The sequence below is a fragment of the Myotis lucifugus genome, unplaced genomic scaffold (genome assembly GCF_000147115.1).
Source record: "Myotis lucifugus unplaced genomic scaffold, Myoluc2.0 scaffold_132, whole genome shotgun sequence".
Taxonomy (NCBI): domain Eukaryota; kingdom Metazoa; phylum Chordata; class Mammalia; order Chiroptera; family Vespertilionidae; genus Myotis; species Myotis lucifugus.
This window is the reverse complement of record NW_005871180.1, coordinates 3,132,911-3,156,542: the sequence shown is the minus strand read 5'-3', so window position 1 is coordinate 3,156,542 and position 23,632 is coordinate 3,132,911. Positions and strand designations below refer to the sequence as shown.

Sequence of the window (23,632 nt, the reverse complement as noted above, 5' to 3'; positions counted from 1 at the left end):
CATATTCCGTCCACATCCCCAGACCCAGTAAATCAGAATCTCTGTAGTGGGAATGGAGGAACTGGACACTGGTGTTTTATTTTTTAAATTTCCAAGTGAATCAAATGGTTAGCCATGGTGATAAACCATTGAACTACTGTCGGATTCCTTCTCCCCTACCTGACACTAATTTAGGAGCACGTGTGGCCCTGTTTATGCTATTCCCAAATTCCCTCTCTTTCCCTGAAATGGGATGGAATATTTGTGTCATTCCTCCACCCCAAATTAATATGTTGCAACCTAACACCCAATTTAATGGTATTTGGAGATGGGGCCTTTGGGAGGTGATTGGGTCATGAGGGTGGAACCCTCATGAATGAGATTAGTGCCCTTATAAGAATAGGCCATCATGTGAGGACACAAGGAGAAGACAATAGTCAGGCATCTGGAAGAGGGGCCTCAGCAGACCCGACCATGCTGGTACCTGGATCTCAGACTTCTAGCCTCCAGAACAACGAGGAATAGATTTCAGTTGTTTATAAGCACACAGTCTATGGTACTCTGTTATAGCAGCTGGAAAAGGCTAACGCATGCCCTGTCCCATGATTTGTTTCTAATATTTTTGGAGGCAAATGTTTAAATCTGGGACTCAACAAGCAACTTGGAATTCTGAGAAGATGTCTGAATCAACAGAAAGCTTCCTGGAGAATCATTTGGAGGCTAACATGGAACACAATTGTTGCTATATTCCTAACAATTTTCTCCATCTAGATCCCCCTATTGTCTTTGTTTTAATTTTCTAATTTTAGATGTTTTATCACTATACAGTATTGCAAACCTCTTTTAAGAAAATGCATTACACATGAAAATACTTCAGTACTTAGGTATGTGCCCTGTGAGACTTAGTGGGGGAAAGAGCAAACACAGGATTCTGCTTCCCAAGGAATACAAGATGTGAACACACTAAAATTTGAACAATGTAAATGACATGCTTACAACTAGGGGGACCAACCCAGTTTGCTCAGCACTTTCCCAGTCTCAGAACTGAACTTCTGCTTCCCAGGAACTCCTTTAGTTTTTGGCAAATTGGGATAGTCGGTCTCCCTACTTATAGTGTATCAGGCCCTGTGCTTAACATGTCACATGCATAAACTGGTGCAATTGTCACCGTTTTATAGATGGTAAATCTGCAGTTTTTATAGATGGAGACTGAAGGTTAGCGATATTCCCTAACTTTGTCAAGAACACCAGAGCAGATAGGAGCCAGGATTCTGACTGCAGAACCCAAACGCTTGACTATACCACAGCAAAATAGTCATGGAACTAGTGACAAGACAGTATGAAGTTAACCTCCAAGTAACCATTGTGAGGTTCAGAAACATGACAGAGCCCTATGGTCTGGAGAGCAGGAGGCTTCCAGGAGCAGTGAGGATGCATTCAGATGCTGGCAGTGCCGGCAGTCCACTGTTCACTCCTGCTGGCGGGGCAGACGGGCGTGAGAGGGAGGTAAGGCCACGCTCAGGCTTCGGGAGACGCACACTCAGGCTGGCCATGCCCACCGGGGCTACTCTGTGTGTCGTTGGCCTTTTTTGTGGTAAACTTTGGAATGTCAACCCCATAAGAAGTTTATGTCTGTGCCAGAGGTGTGCCAGACCACCTCTGGAAGAAATTATAGTGAGAATGATTCATTTATTTTTGGAAAAGCAAGCTCAAATCCCAAAGAGCAGAATCACTTCTGGAGCAATGGCTTTTACATTTATTTTTAGTGTCATTTTAGCATCTGATAAGTCTCTGATGTGTGTGTTTAATCTTTGTTTCTTTTTCCCATTGCCAATGCTATCCTATTTTACCCAGAGCAATTGTCATTCAGTCACCTTATACTGCACGAATAATTTCAAGTCTGTGTTCAATTCCGGCTCCTAAATATGACTCCAACCACTTTCCCACTGAGCAACGAAGACACCCATGATGATGTCTCCTAACAATTTTCAAAATCATTTTGTAGAACACAGCTGAAGATGTTACACCCCCAAGTCAGCATCAGAATAGTGACAAGCTCTTTTCCCACAGACATGCTAAGAATTTAGCAATACAATTAAATCCAAGAGATTATTTAAACATTTTCCCTAAACTTAAGCAGTCATGTTTATAATGTTGCTTTGATCAAATATAAATTGAATATTTCAAGATTTCTAATTACCCACTGACTGCAAAACAAAACATACAGGTTATGTACTCTTTAAAACTATGCATGCATATATATATATAAACATAGATATATATACTTATATATTTGGCTTAGTTGTCTCAAGTAAGAACTTCTAAAATACTGTTTTGGAATTCTGGAGTTCCTAATTATTGAAAAAACACAAAATTCATTATATTTTAAATTATTATCCAGAAAAGCAGTATATTCTGATTTCAAAGCTAACTGGTTTGTGAATGTTCTCTGATTTGAATAGATATATAGATTTAAGAATACCTGTTATTTTGCCTCAGAATAATCTAGCCAATTTATACCTACATCTAGATCTGAATTTCAACTTGTGCATTTTTTTCTCTGATTTGTTTATAATTTTTAGCTACTTAAGCCAAGGATAAACTCTCAGACCTGTCATTGTAAATCAAACCACAAATATAAGTGGGACTGTCATTAAGGGAAAAAGAAATAATTTCTGCCCCAAATTACACAGTCTTTAATAATATTTTCATGGCACAAAATCCATAGGGTATATAGCTGTGTCTACACACCACACACACCACACACACACACACATGTGTGCGCGCGCACACACACACACACTACTCCCCTTCTCCCCCCACCCCTCCAAAAAAGGAATGTACAGTATGGATACATTTGTAGTTTCCTGACAAGCACTATATAATTTGGGGCAGTAGTTTGAGAAGATGAAAGCAATAAAGAATTAAGAATAGCAGGTGGACAGGAACGCTGTTTCCATTTAGGTAAACCATATCATCAAGTCTAACTTTTGGAAACAAATTATGCCATGACTAAAAAGTCAGCTCAAAGCAAATCCCCATTTTCCCTGGTGAATAAAACTGCAAATATTGTAAGAATCAATCTTACACAGGAAGATTCTTCATTCAAGTACAATAAAAGAAATGCTCATAACACCATTGCAGAGGGTATTCTGTAAATACTTATTGGATAAATATATATATTTTTACAGACGTAAAGCTGGACTACATATTCATGCTATTTTCTCTTGTGCTAATCAATTCAACTCTTTGGGAATATCATCAAACCACAAGGAGTTCCAAAATATAGTTTTACATTAGACACCCTTAGTGACAAGCCACATAAATATCACATATAGATATATCTAAGTGTTGTTTACATTTCTGAACAAGAAGGTATATTTTTTTCAACCAATACACATATATGAAATTGACTCAGTGTGTCCCTGACATGATTTGAAAATAGAGAAATGTAGGGAAGTGAATGTAAAGAACTATCTGGGTCTCACAGAACCCAAGCTCCAAGTTCAAGGTAAGTGGCTGGATGAGTGGCTGGAGTCACAATCAGGTAGCGTAGGGAGGTGAGCAACAGGTCATGTGATCAAAGGCACACTATTACAAGGACATTTAGACAGGACATAGGTAAGATCCTAGATCTTAAGAGACAGACTTGTAAACAACAATTTCAGTACACATGGATCGGGAATATGGTAAAAGATCAAGATCAAGAACCAGAAAGAAAGTCTGAAAAGTGTGGCATGGGCAGATCAGCAATATCTTAAGGGAAAGATTGGGCAATTAGGAACAGGGGATTTGGCCACAAGAGAAGCATCATGACAACAAGCCTGGGCAACAGGAGATAGTGAACAAACAAAACGCAGAAACTCAGTACATCAGCCAGCAGTGTCAGTCCATGAAAATGTTAAGTACTTCCTGTTCAAGTCAGGATCCAATTCCCATGATCTACTAGCCTGGGGCTGGGGGCAGAAGGATGTGGGCACCTGGATGAAACAGGAAGTTGGGGAAAGCGCGTAAATTCATGTCTACTGAAAAAATGGTATGACAATCTGTTTTATATATAAGGCAGATACATAAATATGCATGTGTACTATCCAACCCGGACATCAATTTTGAGCCATAAAAAATAAAAACTACTACTTCCAATTCTACTGTGATTGTTCAACAATATAAAAAAAAAACAAGAATGCCTATTCTCTCCTTTACATGTGTGCCACTTTACAATTTACAGAACTCTTTCAAAGTTTTCTCACTTGGTGCATAAGCCATAGCCACATTTATGTCTTTCCTAGTGATCAAACCTCCCCTTTTTCCCAATCAACTCAGCTTCACAGGAAATACACTCTTAATGTGTTATTGTTTGCTACTTTAAGTGTCAGATGTTTCTCCTCCACACACATATGGAAGAAACACTTTGATTTAATTTTTGCAAATCAATGAAAGACACGTGGGCATCTTGCAACAGGTGCTATTCATTATTTAATTCTTTCCCCAACTTCACATTCAGAAAAGGAAACTTATCACGTTTCTTTCACTCCACGTCTGCTACTAGGAGCATGAGTGTCTCTAAGCACTTCAAGTTCAATCAGAATATTGGGCAAAGGATGGCGACGTTATGAATTCTATTCATGTTAAAAGAGATTTCGAAACACTGCTGGTTGTGCAAACATCACTTTCAAAATATATTAATAGTTTATTATTGTGCCTGAATCTAACATTTCTGTTCTCAATTCAATGGCAAATTTAACTTTTAATGACAGTTGTTGTCCTTAGGAACTCAAGGCACATCCTAGCGGTCTTTGCTGAGTCTAGGAAAGGGATGATTTGTTTTTGCATGTTGTCTCCTCTCATTTACTCACTGAGCCCTCCAGGTCCTGTGCTACGCACTGGAAGGGAAGCTATCTGACACATGCAACTGGTCTCCACAGAGGCCATGATCTAACAAACTGGAATTCACCGAGATAAAGGCCATGAAGAAGGTATGACTTTCAGAATTCTACTTCTACTCTATTGAGTCCCTATTGAGGACAGATGTCATAACTGAAATACACAGAATACTAAGATGAGGAGTACGTATACGAAAACAGAGTGTTAATGTAGGAATGATTTACTGCTTTCTTGGTATGAGAGGTCATTAGCAGACTCAGGCTTTGTAATAAACATAGATTACAATGTTACATTCCGGTGACAGAAACACACAAAATACCTCAAGCAAAATTGAATGCAATTTCAAACTGAAAAGAGTAAACAAGGGATGGGATTGCAAACATAAAAACACTAGCGATACAGAGCAGTGTAAATTAAGGAAAACTGAGGAAATACAAAGTGATACCAGAAGGCAAATACATGTTGCAGGCAAATGAACCAAAGACAAACATGAAGATCAAAAAAGCCTTGCATGAAAGGAGCAAAAACCATCAGGATTATTGCCTCTTAAGGAACTGTGTCAAATGAAAGTACGTAAGCTAACCTAATTGAATGCCAAAAGGCAATAAGGATGATTTCCAATAATACTATTCAAGAATCAAGCCAAAATTCGATGAAGTTTAAATAGAAGTCCCCTTTATTGCATCAAAGTAACAGTGGAGATGCAAAATGAAAACCCTTTGGTAACTCAATATCTTGGAAAGTAGACTGAAACGTAAAGAAAGCCCAAAATAATCACAGAAGAAAATGAAAATACTCAGCAATCAAAGCAAGATGGGGAAGTATCATGAGAAACACATAACTAAAACAATGTTAAAAACATAAGGCAGAAGCCTTCCGTGTTCATGCTCATGAACACCAAATGGGAATGATAAAAACATCGGACTTTTGCCTCAAGAAAATGAGCTGATCGTCTAACCCTTTGTGCTAACAATCAGAATTTTCTCTAACTCAGAAAAGGAGCCTAAAACCATGACTCCCACAATAGCCCGGCCACAAAGTAAAACAGATCAGCTTCAGAACATAAGCATGTTCTCATACATAGAAGTTACAGAAAGAAAAGAAGAGTTCATTTAAATTTATGGCACTCAGACTAGGAAATGTAAAAAATCTCAGAAAGCTTCTTGCTCTATTTCCTTCGTGGTACAGATGTGGAATCTGAGCCTAAGGAGGTTATAAATGACCTCCCGTGAGCACAGACGTGTAGTGAGAGCGAGGGTGAAGCCCAATGCCTCATCCTCCTGGACGGCCTGTGTCCGGCGCAGCTCAGCACCGCCACACGCCACCCCAACAACAGGGACACAACACGTTTTACCACTAAAAATCCTAATCTAAATGTAAGGAAACTAAGATAATCTGGATGAGCAAATGGCATTTCTTAATACTAAAAAAATTTTCTTTTTCATCTTAACACTAACATGTACTTCTCTAAATTTCTTTTCAATTTCTAGAATAGTATTTAAACAAATGCGTATGATGGACTGTTACTACGACAGGCACTAAAGGTTTGCATCAAGCAGCTGTCATGACCATAACCGCTTCGCACTTCTACAGAGTCAATCAGCACTTCCTCACCAGGGCCCGGCAGAGGGCACATTTCAAAGGGGACCCTAATGTCAAAGCAACTGAAGTCATGGCTATGACTCTTTTCCTTCCCCACCAGAAAAAAAAACCAACAACCCTGGGAATGTTTTCACTTTAGGTTTTTTCCCCAGCTATGCTTTAAGCTTATTTAAACATATCAAAACATCGTCAAAACAAAAATAAAAGAATTTTATTGAAAGCTTTACATGACAGAATTTTATTTTTAAAAAATCATAGTTAGGATTATATATGTAATTTTAATATTTAAACTATTAATTTATTGTATACCTAAAATATATCTCAATTTAAAAGAAGAATAAACAGCCAGCTGGTGTGACTCAGTGGTTGAGCATCGACCTATGAACCAGGAGGTCACAGTTCAATTCCCAGTCAGGGCACATGCCCAGGTTGCAAGCTCAATCCCCACTGTTGGGTGTGTGGGAGGCAGCCAATCAATGATTCTCTCTCATTGATGTTTTTATCTCTCTCTCCTTCTCCCTTCCTCTCTGAAATCAATAAAAATATTTTAAGAAAAGAATAATCAGAAAATAATTTACTTTGGTCATTTCATACATTCACCAAATATTTGCTGAATGCTTATTCAAAGAACTGGAAATAGGTCAGCTAACATCCCTGCTCCTGTAGGGCTTCACTCTAGTAAGAAAGAGATAGGTGGTGTCAAGGGCTAATGAAAAAAAAACCCAGGTAAAGGGACAGACAGCGCAAGAAGGGGTGCTATTTTATCTCTGGTAGAGGACCTCTCTGATAAAGTGACATCTGAACAGAATGTGAAAAAAATAGGGCGTAGCAAGCTTTAAATAATGCACTAGATCAAATTAATTTAATTGATATCTTCAGAGCATTTCACCCCAAAGCAGCAGAGTATACATTCTTTTCAAGTGCACATGGTACATTTTCTAGGATAGACCACATGTTAGGACACAAAACAAGTCTCAGTAAATCTAAGAAGATTGAAATCATATCAAGCATCTTCTCTGACCATAACAGTATAAAACTAGAAATCAATCACAAGAAAAAACTGAAAAACACACAAAGACATGGAGACTACATAACATGTTACTAAACAATGAATGGGTTAACAATTAGATCAAGGAAAAAATCAAAGGGTTATAAGAAAATATTATAAACAACTATATGCTAATGATTAGACAAATAGGAAGACATCTATAAATTTCTAGAAACATATAATCTTCCAAAACTGAATCAGGAAGAATCAGAAAAATCTCAATAGATAGATTATATCTAGTGAAATTGAAGCAATACTCAAAAAACTCCCAGCAAACAAAAGTCCTGACTGGATGGCTTCACAGGTGAATTTTACCAAACATTCAAAGATCTAACACCTACCGTTCTCAAACTATTCCCAAAAATTCAAGAGGAGAGAAGACTCCCAAGCTCATTTTATGAGGCCAGCATTATCCTAATTCCAAAACTAGATAAGGAACTATAAAGAAAGAAAATTATAGGCCAATATTCCTGATGAACCTAGTGCTAACATCCTCAACAATATATTAGCAAACCAAATCCAGTAATACATTAAAAAGATCATACACCATGACCAGGTAAATTTGTTCCAAGGATGCAAGGTTGGCACACTATCCACAAATCAATAAACATGATACACCACATAAATAAAATAAGGGATAAAAATCATATGATCATATCTGTTGATGCATAAAAAGAACTTGATAAAATCCATTTATGATAAAAACTCTCAGCAAAGAGGGAATAGAGGAAACATACCTCAATATAATAAAGGCCATATATAAATCCATAACCAACATCATACTCAATGGAGAAAACTAAAAGTATTTCCCTTACTATCAGGAACAAGGCAGGGATGTAAGCTTTCAACACTCTTATGCAACATAGTACTGGAGGTCCTAGCCATAGCAATCAGACAAAAAGAAGAAATAAAAGGAATCCAAACTGGAAAGGGAGAAGTAAAACTATCAATATTTGCAGATGACATGATACTATATAGAGAGAACCCTAAAGACTCCACCAAAAAACCACTACAACTAATAAAAGAATTCAATAAAGTAGTAGGATACAAAATAAATATCCAGAAATCAGTTGCATTTCTATACATCAATAATGAACTATCCAAAAGGGAAACTCAGAAAACAATCCCATTTACAATTGCATGAAAAAAATACATTGAAATAAATTTAACCAGGAATGTAAAAAAACCTATACTCAGAAAATTACAAAACACTGAAGAAAGAAATTGAAGAAGGTATAAATAAGTGGAAGCATATACCATGTCCATGGATAGGAAGAATTAACATCATTAAAATTTCCATACTTCCCAAAGAAATCTATAGATTCAATGTAATTGCTATCAACATACCAATGGCTTCTTTAAAAAAAACTAGAATAAATATTCCAAAAATTTATATGGAATCACAAAGGACTCTGAATAGCCACAGCATCTTGAGAAAGAAGAACAAAATTGGAGGAATCATGCTACTTGATATCAAAATATACTGCAAGGCCATAATAATCAAAGCAGCATAAAAGCAGACATATAGATAAATGGAACAGAATAGAGAGCCCATGCCTTTATGGTCAATGAATATTTGTCAAAGGAGGCAAGAACATATGATGGGGTAAGTCTTATAATAAATGTTGTTGGGGAAATTAGAGAGATACATGAGAAAAAGAATAAAAAAGAAAAGAAACTGGACTGCCTTGCTACTTGCTACACCACACACAAGAATAAACTCAAAATGGATTAAAGATTTAAATGTTAGACTCAACACCATAAAATTCTTAGAAGAAAATACAGGCAGTAAAATCTCAGACATTTCTCATAGCAATATTTTGTATGTCATATCTCCTTGGGCAAGGAAAACAAAAGAAAAATAAACAAATGGGACTATATCAAACTCAAAAGTTTTTGCACAGCAAAGGAAACCATCACCAAAATGAAAAGACAATCCACTGAATGGGAGAACATATTTTCCAATGATATATATAATAATTTAATATTTAAATTTATAAGGAATTTATAAAACTCAACACCAAAAAAACAAACAATCCAATTAAAAAATGGACAAAGGACCTGAATACATACTTCTCAAAAGAGGACTTACAGACGGCCAACAGACATATAAAAAGATGGTCAATGTCACTAATCATCAGAGATATGCAAATTAAAACCACAAAGAGGTGTCATCTGATACCTGCCAGAATGACTATCATCAATAAATCAACAAACAAGTGTTGGTGAGGATATGGAGAAAAGAGAACCCTTGTGCACTGTTGATGAGAATGAATATTGGTGCAGACTGGAAAGCAGTATGGAGTTACCTCAAAAAATTAAAAATGGAATTGCCTTATACCCAGCAATTCTACTTCTTGGAATTTATTCAAAATAACTCAAAACACTAATTCAAAAGAATATATGCTGAGTTCATTGCTATGTTATTTACAATAGCCATAATTTGGAAGCAGCCCAAGTGCCTATCAGTAGATGAGTGGATTAAAAAAAATGGTACATTTACACAATGGGATATTACTCAACGAGAGAGAGAGAGAGAGAGAGAGAGAGAGAGAGAGAGAGAGAAGGAAATCTTACCTTTTGCGACAGCATGGATGGACCTGGAGAGCATTAGGCTAACTAAATAAACCAGTCAGAGAAAGACAAATACTAATGATTTCACTTAAAGTTGGAATCTAGTGAACAAAATAAACTACCAAACAATATAGAAACATTATGGTCATTACCAGAGGGAAATGGGGGTTGGGGAGGCAGGAGAGGGTAAAGGAGGGGATAAATGGTGATGAAAAGAAACATGACTTGGGTGGTGAACACAAAATACAATATACAGATGATGTATTATAGCAATGGTTCCCAAACCTATTTGGCCTACCGCCCCCTTTCCAGAAAAAATATTAGCGCCCCCTGGAAATTAATTTTTTTAAAATTTTAATAGCAATTAAACAGAAAGATATATGTATTAATGTTTCTACCTTTTTCGTAAAATATAGTAAAGAAAGGTGTAAATTAGAAACATTGAAGTTTGAAATTATGAAACTATTTATTGAACTCAGAATAGAAAGGTAATACAAAAAAAGTTAAAACAAATGCACCTGTGGCCATCACCGCCCCCCTGGATTGCTGCAGCGCCCACCAGGGGGCGGTAGCGCCCACTTTGGGAATCACTGCATAATAGAATTGTACACCTGAAATAATCTATCTACTTTTATTAACCAATGTCACCCCAATAAATTCAATTGAAAAACAACTCTGGAATCTAAAGAACAGAAAGGACATGGGAGTCTAAGTCTACAATAAAAAAAGTAATTCAGTCCCATGATTTGCTTAATCCCAGGATATGAACACAGGAGAGCACCTACAGAGTGAGAAATAGGCCATTTAAGGAAACAAACAAAAAAAAGTATGATGGGTAATTAAAACATTTTGAAAATACTACTGATGGATGCACAATATTATACATATAATCAATGCTGAATTATATACTTAAAATAGCTAAAATGGCATAGTCCATGTTATATATATTTTATCACAACAAAATAATTTTAAAGGAAGTATGGTATACAATATGACACAAAAATACCATATCTTTTTCCAAAAAAAAATTGTTGACAGTAGAAAGTAAATGTTCTCACCAAAACAAAAACACAAATAAATAAATCTTTAATAACAGCTTTATCAGCAGTATTAGTTTAACATCCAAAACAATTTCAACTAAGAGTTTTAGACCTAATCCACCAGTTTGGATGTAAAAAAACAGGAAAAGGTAAAGGAACAGGTAGAGGAACAATCAACAGTATTTTTCTTAAAAAAAACAACAACCCTCATATTCCAAATGTCATACCCAACTTCTTTTTGGCAAGACCTAGCAACCACTTAGCCACTCCAATGTAACTATAAGAATGGTTTTTCTCAATGGAAACACGATATAAATTTTGCAGAACTCAAGTTTCCACTCTGGCTGTGTATATCCATCACATGAAACCCTATTTGTCATCAAAGATCCATTTGCAGTGAAAATAGTAAAGGAAGAAGGGAAAAACAAACATGCAAAAATGCAAATTAGTAGTTAAAGAAAAACAGGGCTCAACTTTCTAAACATAATTTAAAATTTTCAAATACACCCAGGCTAAATGCTTATGCAGAGGTGAAGAATGTTAAAAGCACACTGTGACACATTTTTTAAAATGAATTAATTTTTTTTGAGAATGGTTAATGCTTGATACCTCCTTCATCAGACGGTCTTGTCACCTCACTGCTGCATGAAAAGCTAGGGTAAATCTCGGATATTTCTGACTTGTCATCTCCAAGAACTGTACCAAAAGTACTGCTCGAATGAGATCGAGACCGCTGTCTCCTATATTGACTTGCCTTTTCTATATTGGAGGGAAAATATTCATACTTGTGATTAAGTGAATTGAAAAACAAAAGAAACAAAAAATTACTTAAAAGTTTAACAAGAAGAAAAGCAATCTCTTATTCAATAATAATCCAAAAGCTCAGTATTACAGATTCTAATCACCTACTCCCAAACTTTAACATACATTATATCAACTATATTAATGACTTAATGACCATTTACACTAATTTTTAATCCAGATTTTAAAAGAGATATGAGAGATGGGAAATTGATAAGAACTAATAAAACATTAGTAACTTGATAAAATTCTATCAAACATAATAACTGATTACAAATAATTGTTTTTAAGTGTCACCAAACATAATATTTGTTGCCTTTTCTATACTTTTAGAAATTTAAATGCCTATTTGGATGCTTATATGGATCAAATTGACTATTAAAATTCCTATTTTGCCTTGAGCTTTCAATTTTATCAATGTCAGCAATTAAATCTAAAGTAAAAATCAGAGGGAAGGGCAAGACCTAAGTGATATGATGTCTATTTTTATTGTTTAAAATAATTGCATAACTGTCAAAGCTTTGGTTTGCTAAAAACAGTCTAAAAGTCCAAAATATCAAACAATGCTATCACTATATTCAAATATCCAAACCATTTGGGTTTTTGTTTTTAATTATAAATATGCAGTCTAAGTTACAAGTCAAATAAACTTCCTATGGAAACTATAAACTTTACATTATATAAAAACTCAGAAGTAAAATTTAGGGATCATGAAGGTTTATTTTAAGACATTTATGATGCTATATAGGTAACCTCCCCACTGTTTTATATAACTAGAGGCTCATTGCATGAAATTTGTGCAAGAGGCTTGGCCCTTGCAGCCTCGGCTTTGTCCAGAAGGTCGTCTGGAAGGACATCCAGAAGGTTGTTCGGCTGCCTGGTCTAATTAGCATATTAGGTATATATATTCTTTAAATCTACCTTTAAAAGATTGTGTTTTTCATGAAACAGATCTCCTTTACGTTTTGGCAGTTAAGTGCAATCCAAATAAATGCATTTGAAAGCCCATAAAACCTATAAAATAATATTTATTAATCAAAAGCAGATATAAGTTTTAGATGCCTTTTTTTCCATTTTTTGGTTAATCCTCATCCAAGGATATTTTTCCATTGATTTTTAGGGAGAATAGGAGAGGGAAAGACAGAGAGAAACATCGATGTGAGAGGAACACATCAACTGGTTGCCTCCTGTACAAGCCCCAACCAGGGCCCCAGGCTGGGGTGGAGCCTGCAACCAGGTACATGCCCTTGACCAGAATTGAACCCCGCGACCCTTTGGTCTGCAGGCAGACACTCTATCCACTGAGCCAAACTGGCTAGGGCTCTAGATGCCTTTTTAAATGAATCTAGAACAAACTAATTTGGATATATTAAAATGCCCTTTTCAAGTTCTGTTTTCATAAATGATTAGTGGAATTTTAAAGCAGCCTAGCACTTTTTTAGTGTTTTGAATCCTCAACTTTAAAATGCACATTACACAATGAACTTCTACAGTTCCGAGTAGCTCCACTTTCAGGACAAAACCATGTAAACGGGGAGGAACTCAAAATGCAAGCAGTACCAGAGAGCATGTGTAGACTTCTAGACTGAATATTGTCTTCCAGGGGGTCAATGTCGAAGATGGAGCCAGGATCTGTGCGCCAAACTTTGAGGTCTTTTACCAAAAGGAAAAAATCAACAAATCAAGAATGAATTAAAAAAGTCAGCACCAAAGAGAGTCGAGAGAAAATCATGAAAGGGACCTATGTAAAGAGAGAACATGTAATAAGCAAACACACTGCAATGCAGACGTCAAAGGAGAACAAAGAAAATTTCCATTCAGCAGGATTTGTTAAGAAAACTTCAGGATGAAATGTAAGCTGCACTGTTTGTCTTCATTGCCTTCCCCCAGCACACATGCACACCAGACAACTCTGTGCGTCTCCCCACATCCCTGAGCTCCGATCGCTCATGCTTTCCACACACTGAAACAGGTACAATGTTGAATGAAAACTCATGATTAAAGACATATGATGACTAATTCTTTATGTGACCGAGAGGTTTTTGTCTGAGAAAACAAAACCAAAAATTCTCTCCCTCTAACAGAAATAAATGTTCAAGTGGTAGCCCAGTCTTCATTGTGAGCCAAAGAGCACAAGGTAACCCACATAAGATACATTTATTTGAAAAGTAGCAAGGCACCAAGCAAGGATGGAGGGATGGGAAGGTGAACAAGGAAGAGCTGTCTGCTCAGAGCTGTCTGCTCTCAGTGGACCACAGATTAGTTCAGCGCTATGGTCAGTCAATTTATTCTCTTATTTTAGTTGGGGGCAAAAAATCTAAATCAATAACTTTCATGTTTTTAGTCTCTCTACCTAATGGCTATTAAGACCTAAAATAATCTGTACAGTGCTGTACCAACAACAGGAAAATAAAAACCTAGCTAAAGATGTGTGGCAGAAATGGAGCTTTAGTAAAAACAATTAATTAGTAACCTGGAATTGGAGATCTGTTTGTCTGTCTTTAATATTATATAGTGCTTACCAGGCACTCTTCTCAGTTATAACATAACTCATTTAAGCTTCACAACATCGTAAAGTAGTTATTATTACTATTCCCATTTTATAGATGAAGAAATTGAGGCAAAGAGATTGAGTTAGCTTAGCCAAGGTTATGAAACTAATAAGTAGCAAAGCCTCCAAAAATTGGCTTAGTCTGAATTACTCAGAAAACCTCTAAACCTGTATTTCTATGCCTGGTTCAGAAAGTTTAATGTTTTTTGAATGCAATATATTTTGTGGTTTCATAGGCAAGTCCACAATGGAAAACAGTTTCCCCCAATTAGAAAAAAAAATAAACTGACCTCTGGATTGCCCAGAAAGGTAATAATTTAGAGTTGAATATCTTATATTTTTAAACATTAATAATTTCTATCTCAAAGGTAATGAGTACTGAATTCTGAGAGCTCGAAGTCTAAACAATCTCATGTTTAACAAGAATCTCACATTCATTCTTGGCCCCTGATCTGGGGTGGGCGCCTGGTGTCAGCTGTGCAGATGTCACCTTCCTGGGAATCAGACACTCTGATCTTAGGAGATGTCGATACAAAGCAAGAAAACTCTCTAACCCTGTGATACTTTTGATGAAAACCTCACTATTTATCCAATTGAATGTGATCACTTTAAGCAACCAACTCGGGAAGATCAGCAAAGCTATCAACTCCCTGCAAATATGCTTGGGATCCCTCTTTGGAAAACACTTTAGAGTCACTTAACCATCCAAGTAACTTGCTGCCCGACTTCAGTGCTGGCGTTTTACACCACGACATGAGCCTGTCAAATACACAGTTTCCTTGCCCATCTCATCTCTAAATGGCCTCTCAGTAGTTCCACAAAAAGCTTTACATTTGAAGATGATGCAACCTAACACTGAGGTAGCTGAGAGGCATTGTTACACGGTTACAAAAAAAATATTATTTGAGCAATGTAATTGGACTAGCTATAAAAATTCAGAGGCTAACTGCTCAGAAGAAGACAATAGTCATTTGGAAGTATGGGTCGTTGATATGTACTGAAAATTTAATAATTTTCCTGCCTACTGCTGTCTTAGACTTCATAGGATCCTTTCTGTCTCAGCCCCTTTCAAACACTATGTCCCTAAGACTTCCCCCGACTGACTGGGAGGAACAGCAGGAAAAGAAGGTTCTCTCCTCTCTGATGTATGGGACTTCCAGACAGCTCTCGATCATGCCAGTTCAGAGACAATATTAAAAAAAATATCAGCTATCCATACAATGGATCAGAGTCTCTCTGGGATTTCCATTTGTGCTAGACAATAACTGCAGTACAATATATTGATCAAATACATAAGGTAAAGTAAAACCAAAGTAATTGTTCAAACCGTGTTATCACCCATGTTCGATATTGGGCTGCTTCTTTGCTTAACAAGTAGAAACATTCTTAAGACCAGAAAGTTATTAAAGACAGAGTGTCCAATTACAGAAAGGATTGAAACGATGCCTGGCGAATGCCATGAATCCCATTCAATGTGGTGCATCAGTAACACTTTGGTCCATTTTCAATTGGGCACCACAACAAACATGGGAGGAGCTGTCCAATGAACAAGGAGGCCACTTCTAAAGCTTGGGCAAGCATGATCTTTGTGACCTGCTGAGAAGGAGCGTCAGCTTACCAACAATGATGCCAGGTCTCCTGTCCATCTCCACGATGTGAGGGTGGACACCTTTGTAAGCGGCATCGCTGACCACCTGGGTGTTCTTCCTCACGCGCTCTGTCACAGGGTCATCCACGACAGGGGTAAAGCCCCTCCCCTTTGTCTTTTCAAAATCTTCATGATATTTGACCTGAAAAAAAGGTAAAATAATATTAACTCCAACTGGAATTTCCTATTATTCCATAGCTCACACATTTTTGACATCACGGCAGCTGTCACTGCACCAGCTACATCTGGCTTATTTTCTGCATATATGCACGCTTTTTCATTCCAAATAGAAGGTCTGAAACTTCAGCTTCCTAAGCATCAGAAATCAAGTGCTGATATATTCACAGTTTGGCATCATTACGGTTAGCAGTTCTTTTAAATTATGTATAAACCTGTATATCAGTAAGAATTTTTAAAAGATAGAAATGTTTTTTTAATCCTGGTTCCTCTCTAAAATATACTTATTTAGGTACAAATTCATTTCCTATTCCTTAACCTTTAATATGCAACAAAATGATAAGCTAATTCCACACTTATTCAACAAAACAGTATTAAAATTAGATTAAGAGAATTACAAATAATCTTAATTATTTGTAATTAATTTTGTAATTATATACAAAAATGTATATATACTTCAAAATATACACTTTTCAGGTTCTGAAACTGGATTAGGGTGATGGTTGTTCAACTCTGTAAATTATACAAACCATTCAATTGTACACTTTAAGTGGGTACACGTTATGGCATATAAATCATATCTTATGAAACTGTTTTTAAATACACACATATTTTTAATTTTCTTTGCAACATGCCAACACCAAACTCTGCCTTAAAATTAATTAGAAATAAGTCCAGCCAAATGTCTTTCATAAAATGCATTTATAATAGTCATGTTAGAAATAAAAACACACCCAAAAGCATAGAGAAAAATCTTTTTATTAGAGAACATTTCCATTACATTGCAGTGCGATTAAAAAGTCTCCCCAAAAGCACGGGCCCATCCGCATTTCCATGCTTTGTTAGTTATCCAGGTTATTGGTGAACTAACGCCGTCAGCACACTGGCTGGTGCCACTCCTTAGTGTGTTTTAGTTGTGAGAAGAAGGACCTGGTTGTACCCTACCATTGAAATATGATTTTGCGCTTCTTTGACATGTCTCAGACCAGGTGTATCTAAAATAAGACTTGGTCTACCTTTCATCTGTTTATGGTCCTGGGTATATTTTACCTGCAAAGTAAATAGCAGAACAGACTTGATAAGACAATTACAATCTTTAAAAATTACATAACTTTTTCAAGTTTTCCAAGTGAGTGAAATATATACAACACATTCTACATTATTCTCCCAGGTAACTTGTTCAGTGAATTAATTTCATTCTAGAATAACAATCTAAAATTTTATAAATGTAAATTTATACAGTGGCAGCTTTTGGAAGTCATCTGAAATAACATATGTACTTACTGCATATATCCCAAATGTTTCTTGAAAATATATTTTGTTTTCACAAGAAAAAAAAACCAGGACTGCACATAAATAATAAATGATACACCCTTTGTGATAGTCCAAAAGGAATAAAACCACTTGCCGAACTAATATTTTCTTGATTCTTCTTTACTCTTTCCATCTCAGGAGTTACACTTAAAGGCGTAGCTCTTCCCAGCTGACCTTTATAATAAACCTACCATTTCAGAGAACAAAAAAAATAGTGTAATGTGAATCAATTCAACTAAATAAGAGTCTCATAGTATTTATTTTAAAGAACTAGTCAAAAAAAGAAAACTATGAAAAAAGAGGTTGCTATCTGATGTCTAGTCATATTTTAAATGCTTGCACCTTAAATCAATTTATTTTAATTCATTCCATAGCACTGAATCACTGTGAATGTACTCAAATATATGGGCATACCATCAGTAACACTGTAATATGCATTCCATCACAAAGGAATGTGATAAGAAATGTCTTCATGGATATTATTTAAAGGTACTCCTGCCCATATAGAATGGTACCAATGTGGTTTCTTAGTAATTAATTGTGGCAGATCTTTTGAAAGGTTATCTTTAAATAGGTGACATGATCTTGCATAAAAAGGCCAGTGTGCTTCCCACTACTCTCTTCCTCCTCTTCAATAACCATGTCCCTTTTTGAGAGTAATAGAGTCAGTCACATCCAGTGCGACTCTAAATATATCAGGAAAAGATGAGCATCTACTTCTCCAAAATATAGTTGTCAGGAAAAGTGCCAAACAGTAAGATGCCTTTGCTTTATAATCTGGTCCAATAACTTGAAAGGTGTAAAGAATATAAGGTTTCTTTGAACCTAATAGATTTCCAAATTTCCTCCTCCACAGAACTCCATCTATATGTTAATGACTTCAAAGAAGAATTCTCTCAGTGAACTGCGTCCATGGATTACATAAACAGCAAGGAGCTGGAGCAGGCTGGGAGTTAGTGTCTTAGTAAAAACTGGCAGCCCCTACAAGGACCCTTAAATGGGCCTGCCTCGGGTGACCTATTTAGCAAACACACTTTATAATTTCTCCCCAGACAGCGTCCAAAAATAAAGTAATAATAGCTGGGAGTGGGCTGAACAGGCTAGAGAGAACATGTGCAGGAAGGAAAGGGAGTGGGGAAGCTGATGGGTAGGGCCATGATGCCCGAAGCTGCTGCCAAGTCCCTTTGAGGAACCACAGCAAGCACAGCAGGAAGACTAGATAAGAGGGATACACAATAACCTGCAGACAAAAGTCATACCGCAAGCCCCTGGGAACTCTGGAAGGGAGAATGCCTGGCTGTGCCCACAAGACCTAAGACCCTGAAACCTTTCCAAACCCAATGTCAACTCCAGGTCACGAACACTTGTAAACATCATCCCTTCACTGACACGCTGACAATACGTTGGGTATTATAAGAAAGAAGTTGCTAGGATCACACATTGCTGATATTCCTCTGGTTTTCTTTAACTCTCTTCAGCTCTGGTGGATCAGAAATTGCAGTTGCCTGTTTAATCTCTCCTTTGTATTTTACCTGTGGAGGATAAAGAAGAATGTTAATAGGTAGAATGATGGTTTCCACCCAAACACCACAGAGGATGGAGCCTCAAATTAGCCCTGTCTTTCCACACACCTTTTGCACCGTAGGTATGTTGACATCTACCACTGGATTCTGATTCATCTGACTTAGCAAGCACAAGTGTTGGCTATGCTTTTTAAAAATGAACTTCTAATAAATATTTTGCTGTTCAATATCCAAACTTAACTGCCAAAATTCCAGGACTAAAAGTATTGGACATAGAAGGGGAATCATCAGAATGAAGTCATTACCTAAGAACTATAGTAAGGTTACATGGCAGCCTGGGAAGACCAGGACTCTCTTTCTGACCCAGGGCTTCAATCTTCAAAAATCAAAAACCAAAGAGGAGGGAATGGGGACCAGTGAAAAGGCAAAGGGGATTAAGAAGTACAAACTGTCAGTTATAAAAATAGTCATGGCACAGGGAACATAATCAATAATATTGTAGTAACTATGTATGGTGACAGATGGGTACTAGACTCCACCAAACCTCCCTGGCCCCTGACTAGTCCTTCAACTCCCCATTCCCCTCTCTCTGCACGCAGGGTAGCCTCCTGTGGCGGGGCCAGACGGTGAGTGCTGAATCAAGCCCAGATCCCTGGTTCCTTTATCCCCTTCTCCTGTCTTTAGGGTGGGACGCTGCCGTAAACCCTAACATTCATACCAGTTCCCCTCTAACTGGGGAAGGAACCTTGAGAGGGCCCGAGTTCATCCACTTGATTGGTTAACTGAAGCCTCCTTCATTTTAGTAAAATCTGATCTCCTTGGAGACACTTCAGTGAGTTGTTTGGGATTTTTTTAATGGTGGAAAGAAAGGCATCTGCGGGCGCTGATGCACTCCCTTGCCACTCTCCGGCTGCTGGCATGCACTGGACTTCCCATCAGTTCGGGGCAGGGCTGACGTCTGGGCCACAGCTAGTCCAACCTTATCCCTAAAGATCCAGTTAAGCTTCTGTCTGAAGTTCCACTTTCACCCGCTGCCCTGAGTGGCGGTGAACACCCCCAGCAGCCTGATACCGAGGGCCAGGAGCAGCCCAAGGAGGCAAACAGGTTCAGAGCACGTTTCCATTTACAGGAAACAGAACACAGGCCTCTGAGTATCCACGGAGCAACGTGCAGATTGCGTGATGGGCAGAGTGCCTCTCCTCCCAGGACAGTGTCTCTGGCAAACACTGGGGACCACTGTCAACAATGCTGCTGAACACACCCGAGAACACAGTCAGACTCTGTTCATAACCAGCACATGTGTAAAGTGAATGACCTTGAGAGGCCATGTTTACTCCAAACCTGAGCTTAATGGGAGCATCACCTCACAGCCTTAGATTTATCCATTTTTGTATACATATATATTTCTTCCTTTTTAATATAATGTCAATGCCTCGTCTGAATATCATCGGTCAAGAGTGGGGGAGAGAACCAACCTCTTCATAGGAACAGGGCTGGGCAGGGAATGTTAGTTTCGGCTGCTTGCTTTCCTCATTCAGACTATCCCTATCAAAGCTCAGCTGGTTATCTGAAGCCAAACTACAGTAACTAGGATCATGTGGTCCTTCTGGAGGCCACCTTCACCCGCCCTAGGCCACTGAGACTCTTTACATAGGCCACAGCGATTAGTTACCCCACTCACGGGCAGGGGGAGCATGAAAATCACAGATAACCAAGGCATTTTTCCTCCAAGGGGTCAGTTTGGAAGGAAGGAAGGAAGGAAGGAAGGAAGGAAGGAAGGAAGGAAGGAAGGAAGGAAAGAAGGGAGGGAGGGGAGGGAAGGAGGGAGGGAGGGAGGGAGGGGGGAGAGAGAGAGAGACAGAGAGAGAGAGAGAGAGAGAGAGAGAGAGAGAGAGAGAGAGAGAAAACAAATTTATTCAGAATAAAAAAAAAATCCTGCATGTGAGCCAGGCTACGGGGTTGCCTCTGCATTTGTTCAGACAGAACAGCGACATGAAGGCCGGCAGACTGTCCTTGGGATGGAGGAGAGCCCCGGTCACCTGTTGGTACAGACCAAGGGGCAGAGATGCAGAACACTGCACTCTTTCCACTGCCGCGGCTCCCTCCTGTGCACCCACAGAAGCTCCAAAGAGAGAGTCCACCCAGCCCAGCCCGTACACAAAACATCTCCTCCTCAACTGCAGCCAGGCTCTTTGAAGGCCAACTTGGGTAAGAACCACAGACTTCCCTTTCCAAACACAATTATTGCCTGCCTACTGGTACAGTTACTGTTTTAGCTCACTTTTTCTTTCAGAAAAACCAGAGAAGGCAGTATAATCTTGTGCACCTGAACCAGCCTGCAGCCAGCCAGAGCCTCCTGGGCAGGGCCCCTCAGGGATGCACAGCGATGCATCGATGTTGTCACCTGGAATTTGGAAATGCAACAAGCCCCTCCCCACCTGCCACACAACTGCCCGTCAGCCCTCACCCTCCCACAGGGCTAGCCCAAGTCCAGCTCTGCACACACTGGCAAGGGGTGACAACCTGTCTCTGCGGGCTTCCTTCTTCATCCAGGGCTGAGACCTGCCGCCTCTCCGGGCTAAGGTCTCTTACGCTAACACCAGAGCCAACATCCCCTCCTTCACTAAGCATCACCTCAGGGCACAGTCTCAAGCCCCCTTCCTTGGGGGCTTCGGAAACATGCATCTCCCTGACCTAAGCAGCTAGTGAGGTCTGTCTGACTTGAAAAGGGGAAAATGGAAATGATGGTGGGGAATGAGGAATGAATCTCAGAACCAACTTCTCAGCCCTCCACAACACTGTGCTTCTGTGAGGGGAAAGTGATCCGAAGATGTAGGAAAATGCGAGTGGAGGGGCCAAAAAAGGTAAAAGCGGGGGAAAAAACGAGTAGCTATACCACTTTCTCTGCAAGTCACCTATGCTTCTCTCTCGCTTCTCCCTGCCTGGCTGCTTTGCCAAGTTCTCCGGTACAGACAGGGCCTGCTCTCGCTGGGGGAGCTGCTGTGCTGGGAGTCTGGGGAGTCCTGCTCATTGTGGTATTCAGGAGCAGGCATGAGGGTGGCCTTGGCAGGGGAGGGTGCCCAGGATCTCAGGCCTGCTCCTTGGAAGGCTGGCCGAGCCCTTCCTCCTCGTCTCCAGCGGCCACACGTGGCAGCGGTGGTAGAAGTCCAGGGCTCCATCCAGAGCATCGGCCATGAGTGTTCAGCTCTTTGAGGTCATCACTGTGGGGGCCCCTGTTGCACACACACACACACACCTCGATGCCCAAGTCACCCACGAAGTGGCGATGTCTGCCAGGCGTCTTGTCCTTGCTGTTGGGAAGGGGGCCGTCCTGCTCGCAGGTATCATCTTTCAGCAGCTCCTCCTTACATTGGGAATCCATGTCCAGCAAGGCCCCAGGGGCCAGTTCCCGGGGCAGAGACAGAGCCACTGGGCTCCGTTCCAGGGGCTTTGGTGGCTGTGGGTTGGCTGGCGTGTCTGTGTTGGAGGGCTCAGGGTCAGTGATGATGCTGGGGGGTCACGTGCTGCTTCTGCTGGGCCCAGACAAAGGGCTGCTCTGTGTCCCCTGGGGGCCCCTGGTGGGATTGGCGCCTGGGGACTGCTGCCCACAGAGCCACACTGTACGGGCAGCTGCTGCTGCTGGAGCTGGAAGGCATGAAACAAAATGGCAGCGCTAACTGTGGGCTTCTTGGTAGGCGATCAGGTTGACTTCATGTTCCCACTGTTGGGCCAGCAGGCGGTGCTTGGGTGCTTGGCCGGCAGTGGTGGCCAGCACAGCAGCAGCTCAGGATGGTGATGATGGTCCACACCAGCCAGAACACAACATCACAGTTCGTAGTAGTAGGTGCAGCGCTGAGACTGTCCCCGGCAGTGTCCTCTCTCACAGGCGTAGCTTTGATTGTTGGTCCCCACACAGGTCTCATCCTGTGGGGGTTCAGCCCTGGCTGACAGGGGCCTGGGCAGCACCCGGAGGAGCTCCATGCTTCCCTTCTTCTCTCCATCCCACCTCCTCCCCTTCTCTAACACCACCTCTTCCTCCCTCTCTCCTCCTCGTTCCTTTTATTATTTTTATTATTCTGAAATATCTGTGAGTTTGAAGCCAAGATGGTTTTGTTTTCTTACAGCTGATGGCTAGCATAATACTGAGCATGTATCAGGGGCTTACTAAGTATCTATTGGATAAATGAATAAATTAGGATAAAGAAATGGGAAGCTAAAGATCTCTCATTCCCGCCATCCTCCAAGGCGCTTATAAGAACAAAGCAATGTTCACCCTGATTTTGTCCTCCACCTGGGAGAACTCACTGAAATTGTAAAGTCTTTTAAAATTATCTATTTGGAAGAAGAAGGCTATTGTTTATATTGGTAAAAGTTCCATTAAGAGGGTCAAGAAACAGGAAAAATAACTATTGAGGGTAGCACCTTTGAAAGGATTTCTAAATCCCAGGAAGCCTGGTTTAAAATCTCAGCCCTGCCCTTATAAATTGTGGG

At 39.4% G+C, this 23,632-nt stretch overlaps 1 protein-coding gene and 1 pseudogene across 1 annotated transcript in view; both read right to left on the bottom strand.

Annotated features, from left to right (window-relative positions):
* Window positions 1-23,632, bottom strand: part of LOC102423401 (nebulette) — a 103,459-nt gene that overhangs the window by 8,769 nt on the left and 71,058 nt on the right. Inside the window, exons 20-24 of the mRNA XM_023758571.1 lie at window positions 19,058-19,150; window positions 17,713-17,805; window positions 17,250-17,354; window positions 16,098-16,269; window positions 13,489-13,581 (exon numbers count right to left, since the gene is read on the bottom strand). Coding sequence (XP_023614339.1) covers window positions 13,489-13,581; window positions 16,098-16,269; window positions 17,250-17,354; window positions 17,713-17,805; window positions 19,058-19,150 — 556 coding nt within the window. The remainder of the gene's footprint in view (window positions 1-13,488; window positions 13,582-16,097; window positions 16,270-17,249; window positions 17,355-17,712; window positions 17,806-19,057; window positions 19,151-23,632) is intronic.
* Window positions 22,057-23,122, bottom strand: LOC102424939 (annotated as a pseudogene).